General features: G+C 35.3%; 1 protein-coding gene across 3 annotated transcripts in view; it reads right to left on the bottom strand.

Annotated features, from left to right (window-relative positions):
* Positions 1-422: 422 nt before the first annotated feature.
* The window catches only part of TMEM87A (transmembrane protein 87A), a 36,369-nt gene continuing 18,645 nt past the window's right edge, over positions 423-18,146 (bottom strand). Inside the window, exons 9-20 of one of the 3 annotated variants that reach the window (XM_010994980.3) lie at positions 17,852-18,035; positions 16,802-16,901; positions 13,527-13,620; positions 11,976-12,044; positions 10,064-10,172; positions 9,115-9,173; positions 8,249-8,352; positions 5,671-5,744; positions 5,200-5,261; positions 4,470-4,522; positions 3,939-3,969; positions 423-1,659 (exon numbers count right to left, since the gene is read on the bottom strand). In XM_010994980.3, the coding sequence (XP_010993282.1) occupies positions 1,618-1,659; positions 3,939-3,969; positions 4,470-4,522; positions 5,200-5,261; positions 5,671-5,744; positions 8,249-8,352; positions 9,115-9,173; positions 10,064-10,172; positions 11,976-12,044; positions 13,527-13,620; positions 16,802-16,901; positions 17,852-18,035 (981 nt within the window). In that variant the 3' untranslated portion in view covers positions 423-1,617. Of the gene's footprint in view, positions 1,660-3,938; positions 3,970-4,469; positions 4,526-5,199; positions 5,262-5,670; positions 5,745-8,248; positions 8,353-9,114; positions 9,174-10,063; positions 10,173-11,975; positions 12,045-13,526; positions 13,621-16,801; positions 16,902-17,851; positions 18,036-18,146 lie in introns of all 3 variants that reach the window. The other 2 variants (XM_064485700.1, XM_010994979.3) reach the window with 2 other exon arrangements.

Below are 18,146 nucleotides of genomic sequence, written 5' to 3'. Positions count from 1 at the left end.
CCCTAGTCTCAAGTCAACATCTAACCTGCCCCCCAAAATAATTGACCAACTATCCTGCTGCATTATGACTATTATTCACTTGTTAAGTTTCAGTGGGAAGAACAGAAGCACACGACGGTAACACCAGCCTTTTGCTAACGGGTTAACCTGAGAATACAGTCAGTTTTTCATATTGTTCCTTAGAGATCCTGCTTAGGTGATTTTTTTTTTAAATTGCCATAGCAAACAGCTATAGAGAAATGTTACATAAATGTTAATACTTTACTATAGTATGCATTAGTGAATGAAGATCGTGGTCATGTGATCACTGGTCTCAACAGAAAATAAGACAACAGAATAAAAAACCATGGAAAGAGAATTTCACAGGAGAGTGGTAGAAAGGGTCTTTATAGGAAGTCTGGGGGAAAAATGAGAAAAATGTATTAATTTTGTTAAAATTTTTTTAATATTAAAAAGTGGCATGAACTTTCTATGTAGAACAAAAATCGTGGGGAGGCAAAATTGGACAAAGCCATTCAAACAAATAGTGCTTCAAATGAATCCCATCACCTTGTGATGTTTCTTATAAACAATCTCTAAGCCATCACCAGATATAATAACAGTCGATTCTAAAAATGAGCAGCAGTCCAGGGCCTCCACACTATTTCATGCAGAAAAAAACGTTTAAACCAGAAGGACCTGTTTCCTTTGTATTAGCTCCTGCTTCTGAAGCATTAAATCCCTTTAGCAGGGTGCTCACTCACATGCACTTAAGATGGAGTGCCTCTATGCATCTAGTGCAACACCCAGTGAAAGGCATGAAGGCAAACAAAGCATTGCTTCGGAATCCGCAATGCTGCCCTTGGAGGCTTACAAAACAGTAGTTAAAAGTTTTGGAGTGTGCACCACATTGCCAGCAATGGGATGTGTCACAATAGCAGATGTCAAAAGAGTCAAGCTAATATTTTTCTCTAAAGTACATCTGAAATAGAAAAATCTTTAATATACACCATTTGTAAACAAAATTGCACTTGATTTTGCTTTTTCAAATAATCTGAATCACACTGTAACAGTCTCTTTCTCTTTTTTTTGTTGTTGTTCTTTTAATCATTGATAAAACTATGGCTCCTTAACTCAGGACTCTTTTCTCAAGACTACCTCTGCAAGATTTAATCTTCACTTCCCAGGAAATGCGAAGATAATAACTTCCCCCATCACCTATGTAACTCCCCAAATAAAGTTACAGGCAGTTGCTCCTGGATATTATTACGGCGTTGACGTCACAGTTCTTTAGAAGATGTTAGACGTTTTAGTTTGACAGATTAAACAATCTAAACATTCTAGAAGGTTCAGGAACAACACACATAGTTGCATAAACATCCATGTCAGAGTGTGGGAGGGAAAGGGGCATCAATGCTGCAAATTAAAAACTTGTAGATTTTTCTCATCCTATGAACTTGTTTTCAACAGAATGTTCTCCTTGTTTCAACACCTCTAGCCAGCTCCAATGCACAAAGCTCAAGGAACAGATCAGGATGTCATTGCCTCCTTTAATTCCAAGGAGCAGTGTAAAGACTGACACAGAAGCTGATCTCTTCCCAGATACTAGCCATCTTCAATTGCAAATCTTCCCATTCTTTACTCCATTTTGGACCTTTCGAAGTGCGTGATCATTCGTTCCTAGGGGGAAAAATTTATTTTAAGTGTATTAATTTTAAATGGTTTATATTCCAAATATCTTTTACAAAGATGATCACACACACATTTTCTGTAAGTACTTGCTTATGTTCATTGACTATTTAGAGCAATGGTTCCTAACCATCTATGAAGATTCTGAAACATACAAATGTCCAGGCCCCACCCAAGATTTACTTAACCAAAATCTCAAGGCTTCTAGACATCAAATCACAAATCAAAAGGAACTGTATGTTTTAGAGTCAATTAAGCTTTAATAAAAACGTGTACCTCCTCTGATTCAGAAATTTACCTTGAAGAAATAGTCAAAGATGCAGGAAAAAATTTAGCCATCTCTATCTACTGCAACACTCAGAATTATAACATAATACTAGAAAGAACTAAGTGCTCAAGAATACAGGATTGTATAAACAAAGTATAGTCTATCTTTATAATGAAATATCACATACTGATTAAAATTACATTTGATAAAAAAGTTCTACAGATCTGTTGCTTAACAATGTGCATATAAATTAACACTTTGTACTTGAGAATGGTTATAATGGTAGATTTTATGTTTTTCACCATAACTTTAAAAAAATCATGTAAAAATAACATTTTTGATTATAGAATAGTATTTATGTATGCCATTTCAATTAAGAAACTTAATGTAATACTGTTGAATTTCCTTAATTTTTTTTTTACCTCAAATTTAGTTTTCATTTCTCCTTTCCTTCATTTGCTAAGTACCTATCACAAATTTATCCCAGACTCTGACAGATCCCTTTTCAATATGATCAGTTATATCAGATAATCTACCCTTTTCACTTTTTTTCTTTAGAATCACCCCTCCTGAAGCTGTCTTCCTGCTCCATTCTGGACTGGTTGCTCTCCAAACCTAATGTCCAGCTGTCACTCCGGGAATTTTTCACATCACCATCCTGGGAATTTATCCTTGCCTCTGTGTGTTGGATCCTTTATTTCCAGGATCCCAAGTCTTCCTCTTTTTAGTTTCCTCATTCTATGAATAACATTTTCTACTACTTTCCTGAGAAACCACACATAGGATGTCAATTATTTTATTTACTGCATGACCGAAAACATCTTTCTTTTATCCTTATATTGACAAGTAGAGAATTCTAGTTTGAATATAATTTTCCTCAGAATTCAAAGACCTTGTTCTGTTATCATCTAGTTTCCAACATCACTGCTGAAGAGTCTGATGCTGTTTGGATTCCTAGTCTTTTATTTAACTTGTCCCTCTTCTGTTTCACTTAAGTTCTTTTTCAGTTTCTGAATGATTTTTTTCACCCAGGAAGATATGAACAGATGAAATCAATGCTACAAAAAGTACTACAATAAACCTGTATTTCCATGAATGGCACACCTGGGTTTTACATACTCAGCCCCCCTCTGATTGAAATAGTGTGTCTGGAGAGCTGGAGCCAACTGGGTAGCCCTGAAGGCAGACTATTAGCAGAAGGTGGCCCCTAAGAGAAAGATCTAGGAACAGTGCAATACACCAAAAAAAGCAAAGTTTACATAAACAGGCTTGTCTGAATGGTAGAGTTCTAAGTTATTTCAATGCATCGAACAGCTAAGGAATCTGACACTGTGCTGCATCACACAGCAGGCCCGTGGGAAGTGAACAAACCACTTTTTAGCAGTCAATCCAACAAGTCACACCTGGGCAGAGGCTTTTAAAAGTCTTTCTGAAACTGAGACTCAAGAATAATCTAAATATTCAGAACATGTCTAGAACTAGCTTCCATGAACACGACTGCCAATTCTTACATAAGACCTCACGTGAAACCTTCTAGGTAAAGTGTATGGAGCCATTTATTAAAAGACTAAAAATCAACATAAACATTAGAGGCTTTAATTATCCTTATTATCTGAAGAAAACAGTGACACTGCATAGTAGGTAACTTAAGTAACTTTATCATTTGTGCCTAGACTAGATAAAGATTAAATTTGAATTTCTTAAAGACAAAGGAGCTAAACAGTGGGAAAGTACGGGATTTGTTACCCAATTTAAACAAAGACATTCTGAAGTCTGAGCATACTTTGTAAAAAATAAAAGGGGGACGTGTACAGAAAGAAAACATTCCTGAATATTTCTGTACTAATATTAGTATTTCTATTCTCATCCTTTGTCAACTACACAGCCTAGAGGTCATTAGGCCATTACTGAGTCAAATAAATAAAATCTTGAACAGAAGACTTAAGACTCCCTATCAGGCCACCAGACCCACTGTTTATATGCACATGATTTGATTACTAACCTCATCTGAATCCAGAAGGGCTGGAAGTGCTCTGCAGAGAGAAAAACAAACTGAACAATGTAAAATAAAGCCATAAATGGTTCATAAAGACGGTGGAATAATGACTACAATTTAAAGTTTTTGTAATTATCTAAGATTTGCATCCCATTAATGACATTTCAAGAAAAGAAAAAGCAAATACAAAAAACAAGAATCAGAGTTACTAGAATTGTATAGGCTTTAACAGAACCAATGTTGAATTAAAATTATAGGCATGGAAAGAAACTCGAAAATTCCAAAAGGATTATCTCATTGATTTTTAGAAAGAGCAGAAATGTCATCTGAATGAATAATCCTGATTATTTTTGTTTGTATATCATTCCTAGTCTTTAATTAATTTTTAACATTTAAAAAATGTTTTTAATATTCTTTTACTTCCAAAGTTGACTATAAGCATTCTCATTTGTATGCTCTTCAGCTCATTCATTTAAAATAATAAAAGTAACACTAACTTTGAAAAAGAATTCTGGTGGTAATGATTCAAAAACTTACACATCTGTTACAGAAGAAGGAACATTTTCTTCTACCCACTTTAAATCATCTTCCTGCTGAGAACATACAAATACCCGTTGTTACTGAAATGCACCAAAAAAATACATCTCCAGTAAGGATCTAAAGAGGTCTCAATTTAATTCTTTGTCACTCTGAAGTAGTATATTCTTGTAATGGAACTGCTAACAGAAAAGTCAAATAATTTAATTTAAAAAGCTATACAACTGAAATATAAAAAAAGCACATCCTTAAAACGCTTTCTTCTCAAAAGTCTAATACCTAGAGTTTTTGCCTCATGAAAGCCTTCCTCCTTAAACTGAGATAAATTCTAAAGCTCATTTAAATGTAGAATGAATGCACAGTTCTGTAAAAAAAAATAAAAGAGCCCACTGAAAAAATCTTGATCTTCACTACAAAAAACACCATCCTAGTTTATTATTATTGGGGCTATGACTTCATTGATGAAAACCATTAAACAGAACCATCAGACTGTTCTGGAACTTCTCTGGACATAGTACCAAACCTTTCAGTTAAAGATTACTAGGTCCTGAACAGAATCCCTTGCTGTCTCTGTTTTTAAAAATGTCATGTAATAGGTATTAAAAGATTTATAAAGCAAGTCTAATTATAGCATAGGCAAAAAAAAAAAAAATCATTAAGGCCTATATATAACTGCTGAGCTCCACCAAGGGCTAGGGGACTGGGCAAAGAAGAAAGAAGTCACACTTACTGCTTTGCTTACTTTACTATTTCCATTTGGTTCTTGTTTGGTACTTCTCATTTTCATTCCTTCTGTGAAAGAAAAAAAAAAAAAAAGAATGGTTAATTATGTCAACAGACCAGCAATGATAGCAAAAATGGATTCAAAGCTTTATTTTAAGCTTATTGACAATATATTATACTCAGAAAAGAAGTTTCTTCATCTTTACACTTAATGTTGGAAAGCGCAAAGTCAAGTTTTCAGCTCACCTCTAGCAAGTAAACTGCATTAATGTGCCACTATTTACTGAACTTACCATGGTTTCACTTCCCTCTAACTTTACTACATACCAAATTTAAGAACATGTTGTAAAATAATAAATAAAAGAGTAAGTCAAAGTCTCTTGTTTTGAAACTCAAAATATTATGCTTCTTATACTCTATTTCTAAAAATTAGCAAAGAATATTTAAAGCACAAATAAAAGGTGAATTTTATCATTACCAAAACTTTCTTTCAGCATAGGCTCCTTTTGTTCATCCTCCTCCTCTTCCTCAGACAAGGGTGAAAAGGCAAACCTGGCAGAACAAAGGTAGAACAGAAAGAAAAAAATGAGAAAACTAAAACAACAAACAAACAAGAACTCCACTATCTGGATTTTATAGGACTAATTATTGAAATTCCAATTATAGTCATTCATAAAATCAGTTTGGTGAATAAAAATCTTTGCCTTCACCCCCTGCCACGTCTTTAAAAACCTTTCTCTGAATGCTACCGGGGAGTTTGGATCTTTTAAGCATTTGCCGCCTAGACTCCTTGCTTGGCACCCTGCAATAAACACTGCACTTTCCTTCACCACAACTCAATGTCAGTAGATTGGCCTTACTGTGGGGGCCAGTGGACCCAAGTTTGATTCAGTAACATGTACAAAGATACTTCTACATTCTTGTAGCTTATTCCTATTTTTAACGTCCCTGTGTGTAAGAGCTGACATAGCAGGCCTTTAGAAGGGCCTACTTACAAGGATGCCCCATAGCTGATGTCTGGGAACTTGGCACTCGACCTGTGCCCTAGCTGATTAAGGGTGGATCACTGTGCCTAGACTGTCTGTACAATGTACTCTATAATAAAATTTGCTTTCCTTCTGGAAATTTGGAATTTTGGAACATATTAGGTAGAAGGTGCTTATGTGACCATCCCGCTCATAATAACCTCAGAGCTGAGTCTCTAAAGGGATTTCCTGGGCAGGATCACTGTTACTGCATTTTTTGTTGCTGTGAAAAAGGAATATACTTGTACTTCCTTAGCAGAGGGAAAGAATATAGGATTTTTCCAGACTCTACCTATGTCTTTTTTCCTTGCTGATCTCACCATTTTGCTATAATAAACCTTAGCTCTAAGTACAACTATATGCTGAGTCCCATGAGTCCTTTTAAACATACGGGTGGTCTTGGGGACCCTGAAACACCCAAACTGGAAATAGTTCAAATGTGCACAATAAGAAAACAGGTTAATTAACTATACTACATCTATACCATGTAATATAATGCCTGACATGAAAATAGGAGAGTTTACCAGCTATCTTGGAAGGCATTTCCACAATGCACTGTTCAGGGAGTAAAGAAGATTCTATATTTGAACAAGGAATAAAATGTGGAAGGATACATTACATCAGGCTGTTAACACTAGAGTTACAGGGAGGGGACACAATGTTTTAGAAGAAAACAGAGAGGAAGAGGAGAGGTAAAGCAAAAATTTTTTGAATGACTAAAGGGGAAAATTTTATGTATAGATATAAGCTGCAAGACAGTAGATGATCAACAGATCAATGTAAAGGAGGGTCACCAGACCCTTAGTTATACCATCTCATTCTTTTCCTTCTTTGGGGGTGTGGTTGCATAATATAAGTTCTTAACTGTCTAAATGCACAAGAGGAGGGAAAAAAAGGGAAACAAAGGTATGGCTAATTACAAAATAAAGATAGCCAATTCCTAAATAACTGACAGAAGAAATTCACATACAGATTTTTATTCCAAAGTCAGTCACTTAAGTTTTCATTTTATTCTCTCTGTTATTACAAAGCTGAGCTATCCACTGTAGAAACTGTTCTTTCATTCTGGACACTAGATAGGTGAGACTCATTAACAGTCACAATCTATCTACCTCCTTTATTTACCCATACAAATACTTTTTTTTTTAATTGAAGGATAGTCAGTTTACGATGTGTCAATTTCTGGTGTACAGCACAATGCTTCAGTCATATATGAATATACATATATTCGTTTTCATATTCTTTTTTACCATAAGCTACTACAAGATATTGAATATAGTTTCCTGTACTATACAGTATAAACCTGTTTATCTATCTTATATGTACCAGTCAGCATCTGCAAATCTCAAACTTCCAATTTATCCCTTCCCACCCACCTCCCCTAGTAACCACAAGTTTGTTTTCTGTCTGTGAGTCTGTTTCTGTTTTATAACTAAGCTAATTTGTCTTTTTTTTTTAGGTTCCACATACGAGTGATATCATATGGTATTTTTCTTTCTCTTTCTGGCTTATCACTTAGAATGACATTCTCCAGGGCCATCCACGTTGCTGCAAATGGCATTATTCTATTTTTAATGGCTAAGTAATATCCCACTGTATAAATATACCATGTCTTTATCCAGTCATCTGTCAATGGACATTTAGGTTGTTTCCATGTCTTGGCTATTGTAAATAGTGCAGCTATGAACACTGAGGTGCAGGTTACCCATACAAATACTTATATTAACAGAAGATGTTAGAACCAAAAGGGACCTCATTATCAATAGGTATCAATTCCCCTTCATTATATGAAGAGGGAACTAAGGCCCAGAGAGGTGAAAAGAAGCAGCATGCCAAAAAGCACAATGCATTAATAGGAGAGCTGAGACATAAACCCAGTTCTCCTGATTGCGTTGGGTCTATAATAATAGACCCAATGAGAATTACTTCCATTATATGATACAGCCCTGACACTGTCACCCACTGAACCACCCCAAACTGATGACATGGCCATCCAATGGTTAGCAGCGCAGACAAGAAGTATCCAGGAACCTCTGGTTATTTGCAGATGGTCGCCAGAGAACCATGATGACAAAGAGGATCATGGAGAACAGCAACCGCCAGATGGCATCATCCACCCACAGCTCCCGCCAATCCTACCAAAAGGGGAAAAAGTACATTTACATACATTATCCCTGTGTTCACAAAGCTCTTGGCATAGAATAAGAATCATTATTTATTCATTCAACTTAAGGGCCTGTTATGTGGTCACAAGCACTGTGTCAAGTGTTGGGGATCCAAAGTGAATAAACTTAATTTTTCCCCTTGTAGTGTTTACTGTTGTTAAAGAAAAGGCACTAACCGAATAAAGCACTTGTCAGTGCTTCATTATGGCTTTGAGAGTCTTTACGGAAGGGATTTTTTACAAGGTAAGAGAAAGTAACATTAGGTTGTTATTTTTTTCTAATTTTCATTTATTTAGCTTTACCAAAATAGAGCTTTAATTGCCTCTAAAGAAATGCTACTGGCCAGTCTTTGTGCTCAGATCTTGAGGACATGGCTTCTACTTAGATTAGCATTATTCACACATATTTAATGCTTAGGATTATGGATTTCTTGTTCGAGAATTTTTAGTTAAGGCAGATTGGGTTATGACAGACTGTGGTTATCACTTATAAAATTCTCTCCAACTACTGGTATATATAGTCAGACTTCCTCTCTCCTAAACAAAATAAAACAAAGCTCATACCAAGCACTACAGTAGTATAGAATACTTAAGAGAAGAAGTGAATTCTAATCTTCAGAGTGGAGACCTAACTCTTAACTTTTTATAAGGTGCAGACCTTAAACCACTGTTATCAACATCACTGTCTGTACAAAACAGTGTATTGTTCAAAATGCATGTGTTTATAACTCACCGACTGACAAGTCACTATCCTGAACTTCATGGTTGTCCAGATGATAAACACAATAGATGCTAAGAGGAAATGAAGAACCTGGTCAGTGTGAATATTGGTTTACACCCCCAATTACATTCTCCACTTCTGGTTAAGTGGAATCCACACGTCCTTAACCCCTATACATCACAATCACTTTCTATCTGTTATTTTAACAAATTCATTCAATACAAATTTACTTAACTACTCTACCCAAGGCCCACAATATATACTCTTTTCAACCATTCTGTACTTAAAGAATAGTTTTGTTTACTATCTATTTCAGTAACCCTCGGAATTGGAAAAAAAAAGTATTGGAAATACAGCTTTTTCTATTATCAATAACATAATTTTCCCCCTTCCTTTATCCTTACTATAGCAGTGCTAATTTTTCTTTAGCTGGTCAGGTGGGAAAAAAAAAGGTTGATAAAATGACTACAAGACAAATAAAACTGTTCCAATCACTGCCCAGATCTCACTAATCCTGGTACAAGGGCCAAAAAGCAGGCAAATAAGCCCACTTTGGCTATGGTCTGTATTTTACAGACACAGTGACATACATAAAAGGAATATAATGCAAATGTACCCTAATCTAAAATTCTATAGCTATTTAATAAAATCAAATAAGCAAGTATTAATGTCTTCTAAAAGGAATCTGTATGCTCTATGAGACTCAAACTAACCTTTCTCAAGAAAAAGGATGGAGACAGGATGGGGATATACTATGAGTTGAAATTATGTGCAACTAATTTTGAGCTATTATACTATTAGTGGTTCTCAATCTTTTCTGAACCACAGACCTCTTGGAGAACGACAAAAAGTACAAAACTTTTTTACGTAATTTTAGACAGCTCACTATGACCTCTCAGGTTAAGAATCTTTGCCTAAAAGGATCACTTTTAAACATCAGGAAAAAAAGTCCCCAACTTACCTGCAACTGCCAAGATAAGCGTGTTGGTGAAATGTCGGTACAAAGAGAGTTTTACAATGTTTCTCCGAAGTTTTAATAGCTTCATTGTTTGAGTCAGGCTAATAAATATGTGTTTGCAGGTCAAGGAAATCAACATTCAGAAAAAACAATATGCTAGTAAATTAAACCTCAAATTTCTCTGAAGATCTCAGGTCATAATGATAAAGCTATGGATCCCAGAGGCCTTAGAGCTCTCTTATTCTCTGTCTCACAAACACCCCAAGCCTCACATGATTAATGAGTCTTCATTTTCAATGACACTCTGAAGAGAAGACAGAACCAGGATAAAATGAGAATGAAAAAATAAGAAGAAAAAAGAAAAGAGAAAAATATTAAAGAGAAATTGAAATAAAGACAAGAAGACACATTCAAGAGAAACAAAGATGAGTAAGAAAAAGAAAATGGAAGTCAATGAAATGAAAATGAGTAACAGGCAAGGGAACAAGAGTTAGCATTATCGTCTCTCCTCCTTTAAGGTAGGTGGCTCTGTTCTCATGGTCCCAGCTAATTCAGTCTAGGGTCATAAATACACTCATGGCTACAATCTTCCAGAGTTCTACACTCAGAACCTTTGTGCCATATTAGGAAAACTGCCATCAGCTGCCTGCCTGATCAATCCTGAATTAAAAGGATAATTACAGATAGTTAGGCTCTAAAAACAATGACTCTCCATTTTCAGAACATTATTCCCAAACAGAAGTTGCCATCTTAGACAGGAGGGGAACTGATGACTACTAAAGCGGACACCTGCTCTCATGTCCAACTTTCAAAATAAGCAGATATGAAACTAAGTGAGCTGGAGCTTGCTCTGTGCTTTGCCAGAGAAATAGCTGCTACCTATTCAATGGATTCTCGTATTGTATGGTCCAGACCCACCTCCCTCTCTTCACTCTTCCCGATACATTAGAGATTCACAAAGCACATTTGAGAGATACTGATCCAGAAAAGCTTGGCCATTTGGACTGAGGACACTTCACTTTCAAGGATTTTTGAAATATGACAATCTACTCAAATTCACAAAATTACAATTTTGTTTACATTCAGTTTTCTATAACCATCACAGTTTATCAAGACAATAATGTTGCACAACTGCACACAAGACCAAATACACAAAAACCAAAACAATTTTTTAAAAAAAAAAACCCAAAAGATAAAAGTCCAAAAACTTGACTCTTTCGTGCAACAGGCTAAATCACTAATAAACAATATTTAATTTTAAGAAGTGGGAGAAAAAGATTACTCAAATAGAAATGTGTCTGTTATGTGCCAGTTGACTTTGCCTGTAAAGAAATCAATATTTATTTCAAAGAGTGGAAGCCTTCAGATAATCCTAAGTCTGCTTTTGAACAAGAGTACAAAACATCCTGTAAAAAGTTTAAATTTACTAAACCTACATAGAATTTTAAGATAGTTAAACAACTTTATGTAGTTCCTGAACCCACATTTTAAGAATCAAAATCTTTTCATAATTTTTAAAGCATCTAATAATTCCTAGAGGCCAAAAGAAACGGGGAGCAGAGCAGCCAGATTCTAACACTAAGAGGGTTCCACAGATAAGTCCAAAATCAAAGTGAAATGTTCATTAAAAAAATAGAAAAGCCAGAAGCTTTTATCGTGTGCTCAGACAACAGTCACCAATTTCTGATGCAATGTTAAAAATCGAAAATTAAAAAACTGCTTACCTGAGGGCTCAGATTGTTAAGACTGAAAATACTCTAATCCCAGACTAAGAAGTAATTAACAAAACTGGTTAATGTTAAAAAAAACAAAAAACAAAACAAAAAAAAAAACAACCTTTGCAGAAAGATCAATGGAAACCCATCTCCAAAGGGAGAAAATGGACCACCATTAAACAAGCCAATGAGAAGGATATCCACCAGCACAGGGCAGTGTCTAGGAAAGCCAAGGGGATAAAGGCCAAGGAAGCAAGATCAGTCTGGGCCTGCAGACAAAGAAAAAGAGGTGATGAAAAAAACAGAGATGTCTAGAGAGGCACAGAGAAGAAACCAGCACATGATTCTGCATTCATATATAATCATCCGGAATGGTTTTACATTTGAACTGAAAGAAAACAAAAAGGAATAAAATTTGGTACCTACATCATTCTTCCCTTTCGACAAACCATCCCGTAGAATACAGCTGTAAGCATTTCACACAAATTGTTGATTACAATCTCAATACAATGAAACATGCTGCTAACTAATAAGAGACAACCACCAGAATTTCTGGCTAAGATCCATGTTAAGAAGCAACCACACCAAAAATAGTACAAGCGCCCATTCCATCCAATCAGTCCCCACCATTTTGATTTTGGCTATATGTCTAAAAAGACCCTTCTCACATTTAAAACTACTGCACCATTAATATACTATTAATATTGATATTCTAGAATTCTTAACAGTTTTAGAATTATTGATTTCTAGAACTGTAATACAATGCAGTTTTACAAAAAAGAGCTCACCTCAAAATAAGATGTAAGGCAAGTATCTGTCCCCAAAACTATGCGTTTAAGACGCTATTTTTATAACTCTAATTACCCAATCACCAGGGCATTACTGAAAGGATATCCATAAAATAATACAGGCATCAATTGCTGAGAGGGCCAGGTTTACTATCAAAGCCAAGGGATAAGAAAAATACTACAGCAGCAGAAGAAAGAAAATGAAATTGACAGATGGTTAAAGTTGCTAAAAGGCTGAAGAAATTACATACAGAGGACAGTGTGGTTTGAAAACCAAATCTGCATCTACAAAGTGTTTCATTTAAGGGACAATTTGTTGCAAAACTTACTGAGCCCAGTTTGAGAGAAAAGTCACATTTATAGCATTTACCACCTTGAATCTAACAAGTTACTACAGGGAGTAATTTTTAAATAAATAAGAAAGTAACTGGAATGACCTAGGGAGACCCAATTCTTCACATTAATCCAGCTATAACATAAATTTCTTTATCATTCTATCTCGTGCTTTGGTTTCCTTCTCTGGCAAAAGGCATAATTATGTAATTCTCAAGAATTATATGAAAGGTAATTAGTTGCATCTTAAAAGAGGCTTTGAAATTCAAGTCCTGGTTAAGCAAAGAGAACTGTCACTTTAAAACAAAAATTTGACCAACTAGCAAGTGCATGATTACAATATTTGTCACTTAAACAAGAATGGAGGCCACTGCTGGAGGAGGAACTAGTAAATAAGTAGTAATTTGGGGACAGGTGGGAAAGCATTCATTCCCCATCACACGTTAAATTTATAAATCTCTAACAGTAAGATTAAAAATAAAAAATAAATTATATATACATTTTGAAAACCAGAGCCCAAAGTGACTTAGAGGAATAGTAAAGAGGTTCACAGACATTTTCATTTCACCTTCTCAAGACAAAACAACACGTCCCAAGTAACCACAAAAACTCAGATTAAGCAGTACTGACCCCAGTAACTCTGAGGACCCCTTCCATGCCAGAGAACAAAAGATAAAGGGCTCCTGCTACTACAACCTTGTGAAGAGTGACTCCAAGGCGAGGCCTAAAGAGGAAGCAAAGAGATATTTAAGTACAAATGCGACAAATCCCAAGACAAGCTAAGTAACAGAAACTCCTGCTGATTAATACAGGCCAACAACTTAACAGAGATAAGCCAGACATACTTGATTCACTTGAGAGAAAAAAACTCAAACAAACGTACGGCCTTAAATCAAGACAGTGAATACTACAACTTTAGATCTATTCCCTGGTTACTGTATTTTTTAAAAAACTTTTCATTATAGAGAATTTTGAAACATATTCAATAGTATAATGAACCCTTTATAAACCATCATCCAGTCCCAACAGCCATGAATCTTGCCCCATGCACACCTCATCCACCTTCCGTCCTCCCATATTATCCTGAAGCAAATCTGCGACATCTTACCTTTTATTTGTATGTATTTCTGTATTTTTTTAAACAGATACGGACTTTGAAAAACACAATATCATTATCAAATCTAAAAACTAGTAATTCCTTAATATCATCAAAATCTTATTGAAACAAATTAGATAAATAGTATGTTATCAAGCTCAAAATCCAAAATATGAAGTCTGAGTAGCTTCAGTTTTAAGGGGGAAAAATTTTAGATCCTTGATATTCAAAATACTACTGAATCAGAATCTACATTTTAACAAGATCCCCAGGTGATTCATTAGTACATTATAGTGTGAGATGCACTGCCTTAAATCGCATCTATCTAAGTCTTAGCAGTATTTGTTCTTGTATTTTGTTATATACTAGAAAAACTGCAAACGGGCAGGAACTTATATCCCCACTGGTGTATCTTAGAAACCCACAGTTGGTCTTGGCATACAGGAGGCAAATATGTCAAATGAATAGATAAATTTTAAAAGTGAAAATCTCCATTCCCCTAATCCCATTTACAGCAAAACTCCCTGAAATGAGTGAATAAATTTAAAAAATTCCAATCTCCCATTTCTTTAATTCCACTTAAAGTAAAACTCCTTGAAATAACTGTCTATACTGGACTAACCCCAGTTTCTCTCCCCTCATTCTCTTTTTTAACTGAAGTATAGCCAGTTTACAGCATTGTGCCAATTTCTGGTGTACAGCATAATGTTTCGGTCATACATGTACATACATATATTCCTTTTCGTATTTTTTTCATTATAGGTTACTATAAGATATTGAATATAGTTCCCTGGGCTATCCAGTAGAAATTTACTGTTTATCTGTTTTATATATAGTAGTATCCGCAAATCTCAAACTCTCAATTTATTCCTTCCCACCCCTTCCCCACTGGTAACCATAAATTTGTTTTCTATGTCTCTGAGTCTGCTTCTGTTTTGTAAATAAGTTCATTTGCGTGATTTTTTAGATTCCACATATAAGTGATTTCACATGGTATTTTTCTTTCTCTTTCTGGCTTACTTCTCTTAGTATGACAATCTCCAGGTCCATTCATGTTGCTACAAATGGCATTTTATTCTTTTTTATGGCTGCATAGTATTCCTGTGTGTGTGTATGCACGCACCAAAATTTCTTTATCCAGTCACCTGTCAATGGACATTTAGGTTGTTTCCATATCTTGGCTACTGTAAATAGTACTGCTCTGAACATTGGGGTTAATCTTTTCAAATTGGGGTTATCTTTTCAAATTAGAGCTTCCTCCAGATACATGCCCACAAGTAAGACTGCTGGATCATACAGTAAGTCTATTTTCAGTTTTTTGAGGAATCTCCATACTGTTTTTCATATCGGGTGCACCAAACTACATTCCCACCAACAGCGTATAAGGGTTCCCTTCTCTCCACATCCTCCCCAGTAGTTATTATTTGTGGACTTTTTAATGATGGCCCTTCTGATACGTCACTGTAGTTCTGATTTGCATAATTAGCAATATTGAGCATTTTTTCATGTGCCTATTGGCCATTTGTATGTCTTCATTGGTAAACCCCTATGCTCTCTTAAACACTCTTATCAAGCTTTTTGTCCTACCCCTTTACCAAAATCATTCATGTTAAGGTCACTAATATCCTCCATGTAGTTAAATCCAGTGGTCACTTATCAATCTTCTTACCTGACACAATTAATCACTCCCTTCTTGAAACAGTCTTTAGCTTTGCCTCCCACTTTACTGGTCACTTAATTTCCTCTGCCCTAATTCTACTTCATCTCACTGACTTCTACATAATAGTTCAAGGGCTCAGTCCTTTGATATATATATATATATAGTCAATTCCTTGATGATTACATCCAGTCTCATGGCTTGTAAATAATATCTACATCCTTATAATTATATCTCTGCCCAATCTCTCTCCCTCTTACTTCCCTCATTTGGATATCTAATTGAACTCTTGTCCCCACTCCAAAATTATTCCACCTAAGATATTAATTCAGTAAATGTCAATTCCATCCTTCCACTTGCTTCGATCAAAATAGTTGGCATCACCCTTGATTCCTTTTCTCTTTCACATCACACATTTATCTATCAGCAAATTCCCCTGGCTCTACCTTTAAAATAAAGAGACTTTGACCACATCTAGCATCGCTTCCCCTGGGTGTACATTCCCCTGGGTGTAGTTCCTTCACCAAGTGATATCTTTGCTTCACTAAATGAAGCCTTTCTTGACCAACCTATTAACAATTGCAAGCTCCTCCCCTTGCCTAGAACTCTATATACCTTTTCTGCTTTATCTGCTCCACAGCACTTATCACTGATATGTTAGATATTTCACTCACTTATTTTTGTTTGTGCACCACCCCCTCCACAAATGTAAACTCCACGTCTTTTGTTTTCTTGCTATATCCCCAGAGCCCAGAATAATGCCTGATACATAGAAGGCACCTGATTTAATATTTTGAATAAAAAAATTATTTTCAGACTTACAGCGAGAATGCGCTTCCCGTAAAAAACCTGATGTGCAAGAACATTTTAAAAGAGTAAAGTCACTATAAGTTTACTCTAGAAATCTTGTGTTTCAATGTCATTCACTAACTACACTGCAGGTTTTCCTGCAGATGCTCCCTGAATTCTAAGCAGTGAAATGACATTAACACTAACATTTTTTCAACTTTTACAAGTCTACAAATCTACCTTTTCTTATTTCAGAACTATTTCTTATATCAACTCTTTCAGAACTACACAGCAAATCTGTGATATAGTTACAATTTAATCAGCACTTTAATTTGCTTTTCCATATAGGAAGTTAATACTTACTTGACTATGCCATATCCCAGACTGACTATGATGACCAGGGTTCGAGCCAGTGAGCGTTTAACTGCCGAAAGAAGCTCTGCAAGGATCAGGGCCCCTTGGACTGTGAGAAAGAAGGAAAAATGAGTGTAGTATATAATCTAGGTTTGGGAAAAGGTGTGATTCTAAAACCAGAATGTAGATTTCTAACATTATTCAGAGTAAGCAATGGTGTTAGTCCTACTTAAAAAGAATCTCTCTTCTGCAATATTTATAAGTATAAGCTGATACCATTTATGATCTTACTCATGTGGACAGCAATCCGGGTGTGCTGAATTTACTTTCCCTCTCCACTTTCCATTTCACTAAAACCTCAGCAGAATACCTCACCCTTCTCAAACAGTTTATAGTATATAAAGAATATTCTTTGAATTTTTAAAAACCATGAAATAGAGCTATACATAGAAAAGAACAAACATGATTTTCAACTCATATTCAAGCTATTTCAAAGACCAGGAAAAGATCTAATTAGTATACCTTGCAACAGTAATTATTGATAATCAAATGGCCTGATGAGAAAGAACTCAATCTATCACAAAAAACTTCAGTACAAAACAATTTCTATCACTGCTTGTTCACCTTACTAAACCATACATACTCTATTTTCTTGGTATTACTGTTTACCAAATAGATACAAATCCTGCCACCCCATCTTTAAAATCAAGGTGTATCTTATAATCAGTGGCATCTTACAATTAAATTGGCAATATTTACTTTCTTTCTTAGATGCATGTAATAACAGTAACTCAAAAATCAATGGCAACCAACAGTCAATGATAGTAATAATCTTCCCCAAATGGTCACAACTACTGTAACTTTTGTGAGTATATTACAGTAAAATTACTCTTAAATCACTGAACCCACAAGTTGAGATTAAAAACAAAGTCACAATCATAGTGATTCTGCTTAAGCTATGCTAATAATTAAGTAACTGAAAAATTACACCTATTTAATGACTGCTAACCTTAGGTCATAGGTCTTAACTGCCAATCACTCATTTTTTTGGTTACATACCAGATTCTCCTTTGTATCGGATATTCTGAAATTCTGCATAGAAGACAGCTTTCTCAAGCATTCCCAGGAAGATGACAGCACCAATCCAAAACTGAATTCTCAGGAGATCTCTCCAGTAGCAAGCAGACCATGCAAGCCACAGAACACCAAACAGGACATACACAATACACATCACCATGAAAAACTGTCATCCAAGTGGGTAAAAGAGAAGAAGAAGGATTAGGGCCAAGAGCTAAATTAGAATCAATATAAAGCCTCAACTAACTATTATTATACTTTCTATTTAAAAAATAAT

The sequence above is a fragment of the Camelus dromedarius genome, chromosome 5 (assembly GCF_036321535.1).
Source record: "Camelus dromedarius isolate mCamDro1 chromosome 5, mCamDro1.pat, whole genome shotgun sequence".
In the NCBI taxonomy this organism is placed as follows: domain Eukaryota; kingdom Metazoa; phylum Chordata; class Mammalia; order Artiodactyla; family Camelidae; genus Camelus; species Camelus dromedarius.
This window is presented reverse-complemented; position numbering and strand designations above follow the sequence as displayed.